General features: G+C 46.0%; 1 protein-coding gene across 2 annotated transcripts in view; it reads left to right on the forward strand.

Moving 5' to 3' along the window:
• The window catches only part of VOPP1 (VOPP1 WW domain binding protein), a 130,177-nt gene extending 115,920 nt beyond the window's left edge, over positions 1 to 14,257 (forward strand). For both annotated transcript variants that reach the window (XM_064290205.1, XM_010587151.3), the window contains exon 5: positions 11,467 to 14,257. In XM_064290205.1, the coding sequence (XP_064146275.1) occupies positions 11,467 to 11,657 (191 nt within the window). In that variant the 3' untranslated portion in view covers positions 11,658 to 14,257. The remainder of the gene's footprint in view (positions 1 to 11,466) is intronic.
• Positions 14,258 to 16,241: the final 1,984 nt, after the last annotated feature.

The raw sequence follows: 16,241 nt of genomic DNA on the forward strand, positions 1-16,241 counted from the left end.
GTAGGACAGAGTAGAACTGCCCCATAGGGTTTACAAGGAGCACCTGGTGGATTTGAACTGCCGACCTTTTGGTTAGCAGCCGTAGCTCTTAACCGCTGCACCACCAGGGTTCAGTGAATAATAATTTACATGAAGGGCCCTCGTTCCAACCGTGTGAGCAAACAAATGCATAGAGACAGGCTGAAGGGAATAGCCAATATTGAAATCTGCTGGGTTAACATAAGTTTTCTTTTAAAATGTTTTCCTTTAATGTGACTAATACTGATTTTTTTTTTTTTCCTGATGAAATAGTTAAAAGTAGATGGGGTATTCCCATTGGGAGATACATCTGTACAGGTGTTCCCTGCTTTTTGAAAATGCGCTTTACACCCCTTCACTGTTACGAAAGACCTACATTAGTACTTGGTTTTGCTAATCCGAAGAGGATTTTTGCTTTTACGAAAAAAGGTGAAAAGTGTATATAGCACTTAACGTTTGTTTTTCAGTGAGTGGTAAAGAGGCAGGGCTCACCCTGAGCAGCGGGTGGTACTGCCAAGCTCCCCATTATTTCTACTTTAATAGGCTGTGTATTATGCTTTCACTATATGTTAGTGTTTTTTAGGTTTGATGTGTTCTTTGGTATGATTTGGTAGGTTATTTTTTAGGTCTGGGAACACTCAAAAATTTTTCCCATACAAATTAATGGTAATTGCCTCTTTGCTTTGCTCCGTTTCAGCTTATGAAAGACTTCATAGGAACACTCTACTTTGGGGTAGCGGGGAAAACCTGTATTCCTTTCAAACAGTACACTTAGGCTGATTTCATTGATGGTTCTCTGCCTGTTTTGATGTCTCAAACCTATGATAAGTGTGTCAGCCCACAGTGACGACCATGGAGTGACTAAATGACACTAACTCCAGGAAAATGGAAACAGTCGGGAGTGTGCTTTGACAGTTTAATTACCCTCCACATCATACCTGAAACGCAAATAGGGCTGCTTCAGTCGCAAGGACAAGCTGGTTTGTAGAGCTGGCGCGATAGCACGATTCCTCGTCAGTGTAATGGTGCCTGCACACCTGCACACCACCCTCCCCGCCCCACCATCTCTAACCTCCACCCTCTAAGGTTTCCCTCCTCGTTTTTTCCCTGAAGAAACTGTGGGGCGAGGGGACCCAAAATGCAGGCCGCTGTGGGCTAGGAGCGTCCTGTGCTCCTGTGCAGAGCCCCTGTCTGTTCTCCCCATCTCTGGGTAGCCTCCTTCAAGAGGTGAAGAGATGGAATTGTTTTCAAATGTTTGGTTTTGGTGAAAGAAAGATAACAGGAAATGTGTAAGATGATTTAAAAATCAAATGCCAATCTAGTAATATGCCTTTATAGCTGCCAGAATATACTTTACCAGTTTACCCCTGATATCAAAAGGTAGACTGGGCATTTAGGGCGGGGCCACGGGTGGGATTTTTGAGAGCTGTTTCATTTAGTAAAGCTCGAGAATCATTCCTGTGTTACAACATAGAATACCTCTTTGCTGACCTCGAGTATTTTTTCCACAAAGTTCAGTGGGTGTCTCTGTCTGATTTTCTGTCTGTTTGTCTCTCTCTCACTTCCCTGTCATTCTTATCTTGGTAATTCTCTAACTTTAATGATACCCCTTCCCTTTCTGTGACAGCTCAATTGCTATTTCCTATGACTTATGTTATCCAGTTTACGTAAAGAAGAAACATTGAGAACTTCCTGTCATATGAAAGTGAAGTTTTGGGGTTATTTTGCGTGTAAAAGAATCTAGTGTCATTGGCCACTATGGATACTGACAAATAACACACTTCACACAGAGCGTATTTCAAAAAAGAAAGGCATTTTTTATAGCCTGCCCCACTGGTACCCGTTGCTGTCAAGTTGATTCTGACTCATAGTGACCCTATAGGACAGAGTAGAACTGCCCCATAGAGTTTCCAGGGAGCGCCTGGTGGATTCAAACTGCTGACCTTTTTTGGTTAGCAGCCGAACTCTTAACCACTACGCCACCAAGGTTTCTGCCCCACTGGTAGGTAGGTAGTATTATTACCTCAATCACAACAGCTTTCCCTTCTATAATCTTCTTTGATCTGTGGGAACAGAAACTTCTAGCAAACTTAATCACCTTAAGTCCTTGGCCTGTTCTCAGATTTGCCAGTGGTAGAGGAAAGACAGAACCTGAGCCCTTTACCAGTCCCATTCCGCTTTCTTGGAAGCCGCCTCATATCTCAGGGGGTTACTCAGGTCTGAAGTATCTTGCTCATATTTGTTCTTAACTGTAAAGCTTAGTTAGGCAAACTGGCCCCCATCCGCCTCATTTGCATCCTTCTCACTCCATCAAAGGGAGGGGGCCTTCCTTAGGTTGCCTTTCTCATCTAGTTCTTCATCTCTCTAAGCTACCATGCCTCCCAAGTCGGTTTTTGTGACGTTTTCTCCCTAAATATACTGAAATGGCTGTGATTGGGTCCTCTGGGGGATGGAGTAAGGAGAAACTTGGGCCAAACTAGACAGAGGGCTCCTTGTTGCAGAGGCCACAAGGCGTGAATCACTTCACTCACCAAATATTCCTTCAGTCACTCACCAAATACTCTTTTCTGTGAGTTACTCCATGCGTTGGGCACTGAGCTTAGCCTTGGCATTTGGTAGTGATCAAGCAGACACAGCCCCCACTTCCTGGCTCCTGAGGAAGGACAGGGAGGCAGAGTGGCTGTGCAGTGGTAACTTCTGACCTTTGATAGGAAGCTGCGGTAGCGGCTCAGCAGTAGAAGTCTCATCTTCCATGTGAGAGATCAGGGTTCTATTCCCAGCCAGTGCACCTCAGGCAGAGTCCCCACCCGTCTGTCAGTTGAGGCTTGTATGTTGCTATGATGCTGACCAGGTTTCAGTGAAGCTCCAGACTAAGACTGACTAGGAAGAAAGACCTGGCAATCTGCTTCCAAAAATCAGCCAGCAAAAACCCTATGGACTACAATGGTTTGATCCCCCGGCTGATCATGGGGCTGGCACAGGACTGGGCAGTTTTGTTGTACATAGAGTTTCCACGAGTCAGGGGCAGACTGGATGGCAGCAAACAACAGCAACAACAACATAGAGCCCAAAGTTAAAAGTGGTAAAGCTAGAAATCCTTTTCTCTCATCTTGGGTATTCAGATTGCCCCTGGAACTCCAGCCAAAACAGGACGTGCATTTTCCATCTTATCTGCCATTCAGCGTCTCAGCTGACTTTTAACAAACTTTTAGTTTCCTCAACCACATTTTCTCTTTTTTAGAAGAGACTTTTAATGCCTTGGGGAAATACTTCAAAATGACATAGACAACGTTTTTCTGTCTGCTATTTGTTGTGTGTTAATATTTTAATCCTTTTCTGTGGAGAAAAAGCTGGGTGAAGGAGGGAAGGTAGGCTGGCTACTCATTTGAGGTCCATAAAGCTGTTTATTATTAACACGGAAAACAAAACAGGAGAGATTATCACTGGGCATGTAGCCAGCAGGGGTATTTTGTTAATTCCTTTTGATCCATCACAGGCAAAAAGAAAGAGTAAAAGCATAAACTCTTAGAATCTCAGGGCTGGATGGTACCCTAAAGGCCATCCCAGCCTTCCCTCGTCCCCGCCACCCCATGCTGTCTCCTCAGCTGATGTGTCTGTAATCTCCTCTAGTCCATACCCCCTAAATTGTCCTCCGTCTGTTTTCAAAATGCTTCAGTGAAAGCAGAGCCTGTACCTGAGGCAGCCTACTCCATCCTTGGGCAAGTCTGGTCAACATTTCTGCCCCTTGAAGTTTCTAAAAACTGAGGAAGAACTTAATGCCACAGAAAGAGTCAAGAGCTTGGCCTTCTCCAGATTTCGTTAATGAAGACTGGCAAAGTGGTGGAAGGGAGTCTATAACACTAATTTTCCACAAAAGTAACTCCACTATTGAGTTTGATAGTTTATTGGAAGTCTTTAGAGTATCCAAATCTTGGTATTACAAGCAACCTGTCTACATTCTAAATCACTGTCAAAGATAGTAATGAACATTAAAAACAAAAAAAAAGGCAAGAACACAGACTACAAGAAAAACAGCAAGGAAACATGAGAGCAAAATATACTGACCAAGGAAGACCATCCACAATGTGGCTGACAGTGGATATAAATGTGTTATAAAAAATCAATATGATTATTTCTATAGGTGCTGAAAAGGCTATCAGTAATATTCATTATACATTCCGTATCGAAACTAGTAATGTACGGCTTCTTCCTTGTCCCTGAGGGCAAGGACCTTGAGGGTCCTTGAAGTCAAGGACTGAGTCCTCACCTGCATGTTACCAGCTGTGTCTTTTGCGTAGGAAATGCCCAGTAAATAAATGTTAAATGAAATATGTACTCTAGACCTACTGCCAACATCATATTTAGTGAAACAGTACAAGAATTCCCATTAAAATTAGGGTGCTAGTTATCACCATTAGTATTTAATGATGGTCTAGAATTTCTGGCAAAAGGATTAACATGAAAATGACGTTTAACCATTAGGAAGTAGAAACAAAATTATCCCAATTTGTAAACAGCCTCATTACTTACCTAGTAAAAAAATCCTGGAGACGGAACAAAAAAATATTTTTAATAGTTGGGATAACTAAGCAAAATGAATAGATGAAACATAAAACCAAATCAAAGGAGAAGGTTTGGAGGAAAGGGGAGACTTATCTATTAATTATGCAATTGCTGTCAGGGAGAATTAGTTCAGGTGCCTTAGGCTGCAAGCAACAGATATCCCAGTTCAGCCAGTTTAAAGAATAGGATGAGTTATCGCTTGTGATGAACAGTCATGAGGCAGGGAGGCTCCTGGTTTGATTTCATTGCTTAGCAGCATCTTCAGGGACCCAGGTTCCTTCCGTTCATCTTAGCCTAGCAGCTCTTTCCTTCACTAGCTGCCCTCAGTGACTACTAATTGCTGGTTCAGTTCTTTCAACTCTAGCAACGTCCAGGGGAAGAAGCCCTCCCCACCCCCAGGCATGTTACATAATTTCTTCAGACTTCAGCTTTTGAATCTGTAAAATGGAAGTGATAATAATGTATCTTACAGTATTACTGTAGGCCTTAAATGACATGCTGTATGTGAAATACCATGACATGTCTGTATGAGAAACACTTGTGTTTGTCCAGACGATATACTGAGCACATAATGATGCCCTCGCTAAATATTGATTTCCTTCCTGACTGTCTACACTGGGAGATAATTGGTCAGAGTTAGGCAATCTCAATGCTCTCAGTAACACCTGGTCACTTTTTGTCTTGGTTTTTGCCTTTCCTTCATCTGTTTTTTTCTCCCTTGTTCAGTGTGCAAGCCTTTCTCTTGGACAGAGAATCAGATTTGAGGTCTTTCTCTTTGCCATTTCTTGTATTTATTACTCTTCTTTATCCTCCGTTCGCTAATTAACACAGAAACATAAAAGTAAAATATGATGACTAGGGAAGACCGCCTGCAACGTAGGTGCAGGTGGATATAAACATGTTATAAAAAATTAGTGTGTCCAGAGTCTTAGCTCCAAACGTCAGCTCCCTTGCTTCTATTTTCCTGACACCATCTGTGTTTGTTTCTGGTTACATGCCCCCTTCCAATTTGACCCTTTAGAATCAATCATACAGGCTTTGCTTGGAACCTTTCAAATCTTTGTTCTCACAATGCTTCTTTGTGATTGTGGAGTTGAAATTAGGATGTTTTAAAAAATTTTTTTTGTTTAGATATTTTCTTGTTTTTCATTTTATTGTGGTAGATACATATGTAACATCTGCCATTTCAGCCATGTTGAAGTGTACATTTCAGTGACATTAATTACATTCACCATGTTGTGCTACCATCACCATTATTGTTTGGCAAAAGTTTTACATTACCTCAAAGAGAAATTTACTACCTCTTCAGCAATAGCTCCTTTCCTGGCCCCCACCCTTTTCTCTAGCCCCTGGTAGCCACTAATAATCTTTGCTCTCTATACAGTTGCTTATCCTACATGTTTCATATAAGTGGAATGATAAAATATTTGTTCCTTTTTGATTGCCTTGCTTCAGACGGCATGTTCCCAAGGTTCATTTATGTTGTAGCATGTATCAGGACTTCATTTCTCTTTAGGGCTCAGTAATACTCCATGGTATGTATGTACCACATCTTGTTCAGCCATTCATCTCTCCATGGACATTTTGGTTGTTGTGAATAATGCTGCGATGAAGATTGGTATGCATGTATCCATTTGAGGAAATTATGATATTAAGGTGCTTACAATTCCAAGCACCTTTGTTATATCTGCAGGCTTGTACCTGACCTTGCGGCCCTTCCCTCAGTGGTTTCTTATGTGTAATGGTCTCCCTCCTTTCACTTTACTCACTGGGTCTGCCCATCTTGGTCAGAATTGGGCCCACAGTGTCAGTTCTCCTCTCAGTTTCCCTTCTTTTTTGGGAGACTGAACATTAGCACAGTCAGCGTCTTGTCAAAGTTCTGCTTTTAGCCAAATAAGCTGAAGCCTAGCAGATGCCTGGGCCATGGAGAGCCTCTGTGAGGGTTGCTTCCCTGTCTGGGCTGGTTGTGCTCTTGCCTCATTTCCTCCATCTGGACGAGGAGCCCGTAGCCTTTTTTCCTGCTCCCCTTTGGCCTCAATCACAGATTTCCCAGCCTGCTCCGTCCCTGTGGCTGCCAAGTTTTTTCACCTAGGGGTTCATTTTCTTGACAAGTACATCATTATCCACCTCCTGTCTGTTCTTTCTATTCCAAATCCTTCTCCATTAACACGGTCAGATATTTCAGTTCCATCCACCAATTCTTGGCAATATCCACGAGTTGTGACTGTTAACTGGAAATACAGATGAAATAGTCCACACTTGCCAGCATTTCTCATTATTCTCCAGTGAGGGCTTGGCCAGGCTGCTGGTACATGGCAGACCACAGCCTGAGCTGCCTCTGTGGTATAAAGACCACCCTGCCCTTGCCCTCACCTCTGACAGTGGAGGGTCTTTTTATAGTCGATCATCCAGAGCAGTGGGCGGAGCTGACATAGGTTGGTGGGTGGAGCTGGCACAGGTTAGACGACCAGTTCCTGCCACCATATCAGGAATCTGCAGAGCACACCTTGTACAAGATGGCAGAGACAAAGCCCAGATCAAAACTGCCATGCATCCTTTCTTAGTCATTTGTCTTACGTATTATGGACCGTTTGTCACATGTCATGTGCTGTTTTGGGCCCCGAGGGTACAAAGACAAATGATATTCCATCCTCACTTGCAGAAAGCTCAGGAAAGTGTTTCACACTCTGGGGAGTGCAAGGATACAGATATGCCTGCACTGTTCTGGACGCCAAAAGAAGAGGGTACCTTGTCTAGCCAGGAGTGTGGTGGTCAGCAGGCAGCTAGGTGTAGTAGCTTCCTGGAGTTGATGATTCTCAGTTGAGACTTGAAAGATAAATGGGAATTATGAAGAAATGGGGTTCAGGAGGAGAGTGGTGTGTAGACCAGGAAGGGCATTCCAGGAAGAGAGCATCGTCTGTCTCTATGAGTTGATGTCGATTTATCCCTGAATGCACAGGAACAGATCAATCCATCTGCATGCTGAGAGCCCAGAAGATACTTTCTAGTGAGGGTCAGGGGAGATCTGAGCAGGATGCAGGCAATTTGGTGGTTGTTTGGAGAGAAAGAATAAGGTAGGCAGTAAGAAGTAAGACTTTGAGGGAGGGAGGTAGGAGCCTGATTATGGATGCCCTTTCATCCCTCATGAGGAGGTTAGCTCATAGTCCAGTGAGTAAAGTGGGTGGATATAGTGTCAGCAACCGAGCATGGGATATAGGCAGTGGGCGGCACAAATTCTGTCCTGGATTGCATTTGAGGCATCTGCCTGCGTGGTGGAGAAGCTGCCTGGGCTAGAGGAAATGGACATCAGAAGTCATGATATAGACTCTGGTTTAAACCATAAGAACACAGGCAGTGTATAGAGTGAGAGTCCCCCCCCATGTTGAATCCCATACCAGTTGTCTCTGTCACTCTTTGTCATGTTTTTTGCTACTGTTTATGACCTCTGTGCATTTTTCCCTTCTTCTTTGAGGATTTTGGAATCTGTCTGCTGGTGTTCCTTAATTCTCCCATTCATCTTTTCCCTCATCCCTGTCAGCAAATGAATAACCTAGCACCCAGCTCCACTCAAAATATAGGCTCTGCTATAGGGCCACTATGAGTCGGAATCGACTCAATGGCAACAGGGTAACAGGTTTATGAGCACCTGCTTCCTCCTTCCCAAATGACTGTGGGCTCCCCAGAGGCTACACTGGTACCACTTCTCAAGGCCCCTCCCTACACTTGTTCTCTCTGCTCATTCAACAAAGATTTATTTAGTGCCCTCCTGTGCATGAGGCTCTGTGGTCCAAATGCTGAACCAGAAGGTCCCTGCCCTCACTGAGCTTATATTCTGTCCCAGAAATCCTCTCTTTCCTGTATAGATGTAACCAAACCGAACCAGTTGCAATTCCTAGCAACCCCATGTGTGTCAGTGTAGAACTGTGCTTCATAGGGTTTTCATTGGCTAATTTTTTTCAGAAGCAGATCCCCAGGCCCTTCTTCTGAGTCACCTCTGGGTGGGCTCGAGCCTCCAACCTTTTAGTTAGCAGTCAAGTGCTTTGCCATTTGTACCACCCTACCCCTATAAATATACTCAAGCATTTGCCATCCTTAAAAATATGCCATCCTTTAGTCTGTGTCCCTTTAACTACCACTCATCCTCTTATCCAGCCTTCACCCTATGCCCTGGAATCGCTTTTCACCCACTGCATTTGGGGTTCTGCACTTACTACTGTCCTAAAAGTGCTGAGTGAGAGAACTCCCAAGCACCACATCCATTGAAAATTTGCAATTCTTATTTTGACAACGACCTTGGAGAGTACTAATCTCTTCTTTCTTAAAAACTCCCCTTTCCCTTTGCTGCTGTGACTCAACCCTAGTCCTACTCCTGGGACCTACTTTCCCTCAGTTCTTCCCAGTCTCCTTTGCAGCCTTCTCATCCACCTTAAATGGTTTGTATTCTTCTGTGTCTTGAGTATTGATCTTCCCTACAGCTCAGTGCTCAGAATTGCTTTCTCTCCCTTCCTGCAGACTTCCTTGGTGTTTTAATCCACACTCTTTTTTTTTTGTTGTTGTTGTTGTTGTTACCACCTGGACACCAAAGACTCAGCAAAGGCACCTCAGCACTTCAGTTCGGTGTGGAATTTTCCACCTGCCCTGCCCTGTTCCTGTAGTCCCTCTCTTGCTTGGTGGTCTACTTACATTTCTAGAGCAGAAACCAGGGCCTTTTCTTGTTAGACCCTTTCCCCGTCCTCACACATTCCACATGTCCTCAGGTCCTGCCGGTAGTACCAACTCCATCCTGCGCTCGTTCTCCCTCTCCCTTCCTGCCGCAGTACACAGAGGCCCTCAACGTGTGGTACCTGAGCTGTGACAATCGCCTCTCTTAAGTCTTTAATTTCACTTTTATTGTAAAATAGAAAGTAATCTAGAGGTAAATAAAACATGATCCCTGCCCTTGAGAAATTCAGGGTTGTGGCTGGTAGACATAGAATCAAAACCCTCCACAAGGCTACAGGCTGCTGTGTCAGGCAGGTGAAGCGGACTTGGGGTACAGGTGGCATCCCTGACTGCTTTCCTACCACCACCCCGGAATGTATTCCTAGCCTTTCATTTCTATCTCCGTTCTCTCTCTTAGCACATTTGTAGAGTCCCAAGATCTAATTTCTGCCAGCTATAGAGGTTTTAGATATTTTGCAAACCTTGATAGGCATCTTTCTAGGAATCAGACCCTCACTCAGTTAAATCTTGATGAAGGGAGACTTGTAAATGGCTCTGGAAGGAGAAAAGTGGGATGCAGACCTCAAATTCTAATAAAAGGACCAGACTTAATGGTCTGACTGAGACTGGAGGGACCTCAGAGATCATGGCCCCCAGACTCTGTGTTAGACCAAAACTAAAACAATTCCCGATGCCAACTCTATAGACAAAGATTAGACTGGACGATAAGACATAAAATGATACTGGTGAAGAGTGTGCTTCTTAGCCCAAGTAGACACATGAGACTATGTGGGCAGCTTCTGTTTGGAGGCGAGATGAGAAGGCAGGGGGAGACAGGAGCTAGTTGAATGGACACACGAAATACAGGGTGGAGAGAAGGAGTGTGGTGTCACATTGTAGGGAGAGCAACTAGGGTCACATAACAATGTGTGTATAAGTTTTTGTATGAGAAACTGACTTGAACTGTAGGCTTTCACTTAAAGCACACACACACACACAAAAGGCCCCATAGAGTGTTCACACAGGGTGATGTCTCTGACACTCTGAGTGTCTCCATGAGGTAAATGAGGCCCAACTCAAAGTAGACTTGAGTTCCCTTACTAAGTTAGCTCAACCCTGGAAACACTAAAGATCCCACAGTTTTTGTTTTTTATTCTTAATTTTTCATTTACTCAGTATTCTGTAGGGTTATCCACATAATCAGAGTAACTAGACCTAAAAAATAGGCTCTAAAACAGCATTTGGTCTATTTTCAACCATTATAAAAATGTGAGGGCTAGATTTGGGGCAAGGAGATCAGCCAGTTCCCTCCTGTCATCTTTGGTGCTCTCTGAACCTCCCATGGCTCACTCTCTCCCCTGTAGCTGGGAGTCGGCCTGCCTGCTGTAACCCCCTCACCTTTGGAGAAGGGAGAATCTAGTCCAGCTACATCAAGGGGTGGAGGAGTGGACTCATCCATCCCAGCCCCTGCCAGCAAGGGAGGTTTTCTCGCTTCCTGTGAACTGGAACTCACCTGAAGGACATGTAATCCGTGCCCTGATAAAACTTGTCTTAGCCCAGAAGGTGGGAATGGAGAACTTGTGTCAGAAACTGTCACCAGAAATCTGTGTTCGCAAAGTGGTCGTGGAACTGCCAGTGATAATTCCAGGCTGGGAGTCAGGAAACCAGGGTCCTCTTTGCAGTTCTTCCAACACGGAGCTGCAGGTTTACTTACCTTACTGTGCCCCTGTTCCCTCAGCTCTAAACTGTTATCTTGGGAGCTCTTCATTTGTAGTTCCCTTGGCCCAGCTTCCTGACTCCTTGCAGAGCTGCCTCATTTTTATTGTTCAGGTATCGGTTAGTGCGATTGAGCCCCCCAGCCCCATACCATCCCCTGATTCTGCTGATGTCCTTCCTGACTTAGCCACCATCTGTGACTTCAGGTGCGCTTTTTCTGTTTTCTCTCTCCCTCCTGCAGAATGTCAGCTCCATGCAGACAGGGCCTTTGTGTGGTCAGGGACCTTGTTTGGACCCACAGCCCAGGTGCCCCATTGTATCTGGGCTTATTGAGTCCTTGAGACATGTTAGTCGAATAAGTGATTAAGATGGGTGGTCTCTGTGGCCCCTGTAGCTCAGAACCTTTCCAGGTATGGTGGGTATGGTTTCTCCTTTATGCTCAAGTCTGTCTGTCTGCCTGTCTTTCAGGAGCCCAGCAGCCAGGGCCGCCGTATTACACCGACCCCGGAGGACCAGGCTTGAACCCTGCTGGGAATCCCATGGCGATGGCGTTCCAGGTCCAACCCAATTCACCCCAGGGAAGCACTGCCTACCCTCCGCCCCCGTCCTACTGCAACACGCCGCCGCCCCCATACGAACAGGTGGTGAAGGCCAAGTAAGCGGGGGCCGGGGACACCTGCCCGTGTGAAGAGGCACCACGGCCACACTGCAGGGAGACAAGTGGGCTCCCGGGTCCCACAGGCCCACACCCAGCCTTCTCTGTCCCCGTCAGTGTTCCTGTAAGGAGCGGTCTGACAAGCCGCTAAGGGCAAATTTCACTTTGATCTCTTCAAAGCAAGCACAGCTCCCTTTCAAGTTTCCACGGAGGACCAATATTTGAATTCACACTGTGTCTCCTCTCACTTGTTTCTGTGTAATCTGTGCTCTCAGGCAGTGCGGTGACAGTTGCCGAGGGTTGCAGTCTCCTAGGGTGGTGAACCCAGATCCTCAAAAGAGAGACTGGGAGGAGGAGGGCGGGGGGGGGGTGTGGAATGGGGGGCGCAGCTGAGTGGTGAGCACGCGCAGAGGGCCCAGGGTGCGGCATTCTGTTGGGGCGCTAGGCAGGCTTCGCTCCACAAGATCGAAACGCCTGCCCACTGCAGGGAGATGGCCCGGTGGCAGGGACTGACTCAGAGCCGAGCCCCAGCGGGTCTTTTTCAGCCGAATGCGCTGAGGGAGACAGGCAGCAGGAGGATGTGTCTGGGCCCTGCTCTGTCCCTGCGCACCTCAGTGGCTCATTGTGAAGACATCCCCTCTGCACAACTGGGCTGGGAAGAGCAGGTGCGGCCCCGCTTCCACCTCCAGGAATGAAGCTGGATGTCTACAGCTCCCTGAGAACCACTACAGAACATTTCTTACAGTCACGGGAAATCACTCCCTGCCCAATCTGGAATGCTACGTTTTATGAGTTCTTGGTCTGACTTGGAGAAAAATTCTTCGCCCTTTTCCAGTGCGTTTGAGGAAGCACGTGCATAATGTCCTGCCCTTTGAGGTCGGATGAGGAGTGTGTCTTCCTGGGATGCTCAGGGCCGCTCAGTCTGTCATCACACCTAGAGGTTCTTGCTGCTTCCGAAGGCAGCTCTGAGATGGTGGGTTTGATGGACACTTTCAAAGCAGAACTGCCCCACTCGGGCATACCTGGCATGGACGGCACAGTGGACTCCAGGGGGGAGGTGTCCCGTGGGAGTAGAGACTTCGGTTTTGAGCCTGGAGCAGCTGTGGTGGCATTTGATCTCAGCAGGTGTGTCTTGGCCTCTGAGGAGCGGGAGCAAGCTGAGAAAAAGAGGAGAAAGCAGACATCCCAGGGCTGAAGAGAGATTTCTTCAAAAAATACTAAGTTGATTTTTACTGAATTTAGTGAAATTAGAATGCAAACCCCTGGATAAGAAACATGTCTCACCTGGAGTTGCTAACCTGAGCAGGGCCGTTCTGGTCCTTGGCATAGTTGGTAGTGTTGATAGTGTACCCAAACCCAAATGTAGACCCGGTGTGTCATATAGCAGGGTGAAGCAGTGTAGCCAAGACACCTAAGTCCCCCTGTGTGTAGTAGTGTAGGTAGTGGGGAAGGGGCAGTGCTTATTTTTGAAACGATCTAATTGGAGCCTCTTGAGAAATTGTTACTCCTTGAACTTGAGCAGAGGGACAGCTCACTGGAGGATGCTGAGTATTTTCATTACCCCAGACCAGGAGTCTTGGCCTCCATGCTTTGCCAGGGTATTTGTATGTGGTAAAAACCCAGTTGTTGTAGAGTTGAATTAGACCCATCAGGACCCCACGTGTGTCTGCATGGAACTGCGCCGCATAGGGTTTTCAATGGCAAATTGTCAGAAGTAGCTTGCCAGACCTTTCTTCCGAGGTGCCTCTGGATGGACTCGAACCTCCAATCTTTCAGTTAGCCGTTGAGCACGTTAGCCATTTGCACCACCCAGGGACTTCTTGTAAGGGGTAGGGAGTGAGCCGTAGGGATGGGGCAGAAGTCACTGCTCCACGACTTGTTTGAGGATAGAGACCTGGGAGCCTCCTAGGAAATTGCACGGGAAATGCTTGGGAACACAGTTTGTGAACACAGATGCTACCTTTGTGTGACTTCTGACCTCCTGTCACTGACTGCAGTACCTACCCACACTCGCCTCCCTGGTTTAAACGAGAAGACAAAGCACAACGTTTGCTGTTTACAACCAAGGAACAACTACACAGGGTCCAAAAGCTCACCTTCCTCTAGGCCATTTATTTCGCATTTTTAACTTCAATTAGCACGTGGAGAGCTGGCCCTGGAATTGCACAGGGTCCGGCTGAACAGGCACCCAAAGGCCTATGACTAAATTTTGTTGATCTTTTTGATAGCACATCATCTCAAGAGACCAGATGATTGGTAGTGCTCAACAATTTTATATTCCCATGTTTGTGTAAGGTGCGTTTTGTGTTCCCTTGAACCTGGGCTAGAACCCCCAGTGGACACTGGTACTGTGTACTGAAACCACCTCTGGTGACATTTCCCGGCCATTCTCATTTCTTGTGTGCTGCTGGTGGGCTGTCCCCACCTTGTAGAGTGAGTGGCAGCCCCTGGCGTACCAGGTCCTGTAGGGCCCGTGGTTAGGAGAAAACTTGAAGCTGATCTGTGCATGCTTTTCCTCTGCAATGTTTGGCTCATTTCCTTATTTTCTGTTCTTTTGATAGGTTCCTGTTTCCTATGTATGCAAAATAAAAATAAATTTGGGCACGTGCTTTGATTGTTTTGCTGGGGAATGGGAAAGACGGTAGAGATGACGTTGCTAATGAGGGAGGGCGGTGGGGATAGGGTGGGGTAGGCTGAGTGATTCGCCCGTCTCAGGGAAGCTGAAATGTAGGAAATTAGATGTTATCAAAGAATATAGGGTACTTCCAGTTCACATTTTTGAATCAAGCTAAGGAAAAAATCATCCAAGGCAAGTAGGAAGACAGAAGCAATAATAAGGTAAACTCACAGCTAATGCTGACTTTAGGTAACCTGGGACCCAGATCTGTTTTTCCAAAGCCTTGCTTTTAAAATTCAGCTCTGCTTGTTCAGAAATTGTATTTCTGTCACAGATAGAATTGAGTGTTAGAGCTGCTATGGGTACATTGTATTTTAGATGAATTAGGACCTGCGATAAAGATTGTAAAGAAGCATTTTATACTTTGCCTTCGTAAAACTCTAGTCCTGGGACATGGTCCCGGCCCTACAAATCCTGCTGTGGACACAAGTTTGGGGACTTCATTATATCCATCCTGGAAGATTCACAGCATACAATGGTGTGTTGAACAGTCTGAGAAATGTCTCAATGCCGTTTAACCCAGCTCTTCCCAATTTGAACAAACAAAAAGTTGCCATCAAGTTGATTCCAACTTCCTCCTGGTGACCCATTTGTGTCAGAGTAAAACTGTGTTGCATGGGTTTTTCAATGGCCAACTTTTCAGAAGTAGATCACCAGGCCTTTGTCCTGAGGCTTCTGGATGAACTCAGACCTCCAACCTTTCAGTTAGCAGTTGACTGTAATAACCTTTCGCACCACCCAGGGACTTTGTTGCAATGACAAGCTTGACAAATACTGAGCTCATCCAAACCCTCCCTCATTGTAGCAACAGGATGCAAGACTGAGGAATCTTGCCCAGCATCACAACCACCCAGTGGTCAAGTCAGAACCAATTTACAGATATGACTGGGACACCCCGCCTGGCCCTCTTAGCCCAGTAAAAGTTCTTGATCTGAGGTAGAAAATGAGCCCTCACTTTTATCTCTCCTTCCAAAATGTCACTGAACTTCAAAAAATCCTTAACAGCTTTTAAAGTAGAAAGGTACCAGAGCAGAAATGTTGGGTAAGTTCTGAAACAGAGAAGGCAGGTGGGATTGACTGATGGAGAAAACAAACCTGAGAAGACAGAAAGTGAAAATGGCCATGGAGGCGGCTGTGGAGGTCAGAGCTGCTGCTCAGCAACTCCAAGCTGAGAACCAGCAAGTTCCAGGAGCAGCAGGACCAGAGGTGCCCTGTGTTCTCCACACCTGCCCCCCATGTGCATGGAGCGGCTGGCTGGAGGGCTGAATAACCTCAGAGCCTGCTTTCTCACAAATTTGGCTCCTGGCTTGGGTGCTGGGAGGTGGAGTGTTGGCATCATTGTCTAATTTTTTAAAGTGGGTTAGACATGTTCTAGTGTAAGGGAGTGATTTCCATTGAGTACATTGTCCAAACATGGTGTCTTTTCAGATCATGTTGCTGTAAAGAAGGAAGCCAGCAGGTGTCACACATACCACTGCCTCCGTCACCTCACTGTGCTCCCGGTCTAGAAACTTTGTATTGTTCAGTAGTGGGTGTTAAACTAATCAGAGCTAGGAAGGAGAAACCCTTGACAACCACCTTTTCACATATATAGGGCGACATCCGTGTCCACCCAAAACTAGCCATGAAATGAGAACTTTTTTTTTTAAATAACTTTTATTGTGCTTTAAGTGAAAGTTTACAAATCAAGTCAGTCTCTCACACAAAAACCCATATACACCTTGCTACACACTCCCAATTACTCTCCCCCTAATGAGACAGTAAGGCAGGAGATGCCAACATAGTCTCAAGTGTCCACCGATCCAAGAAGCTCGCTCCTCACCAGCATCCCTCTCCAACCCATTGTCCAGTCCAATCCATGTCCGAAGAGTTAGCTTCGGGAATGGTTCCTGTCCTGGGCCAACAGAAGGT

The sequence above is a fragment of the Loxodonta africana genome, chromosome 8 (assembly GCF_030014295.1).
Source record: "Loxodonta africana isolate mLoxAfr1 chromosome 8, mLoxAfr1.hap2, whole genome shotgun sequence".
In the NCBI taxonomy this organism is placed as follows: domain Eukaryota; kingdom Metazoa; phylum Chordata; class Mammalia; order Proboscidea; family Elephantidae; genus Loxodonta; species Loxodonta africana.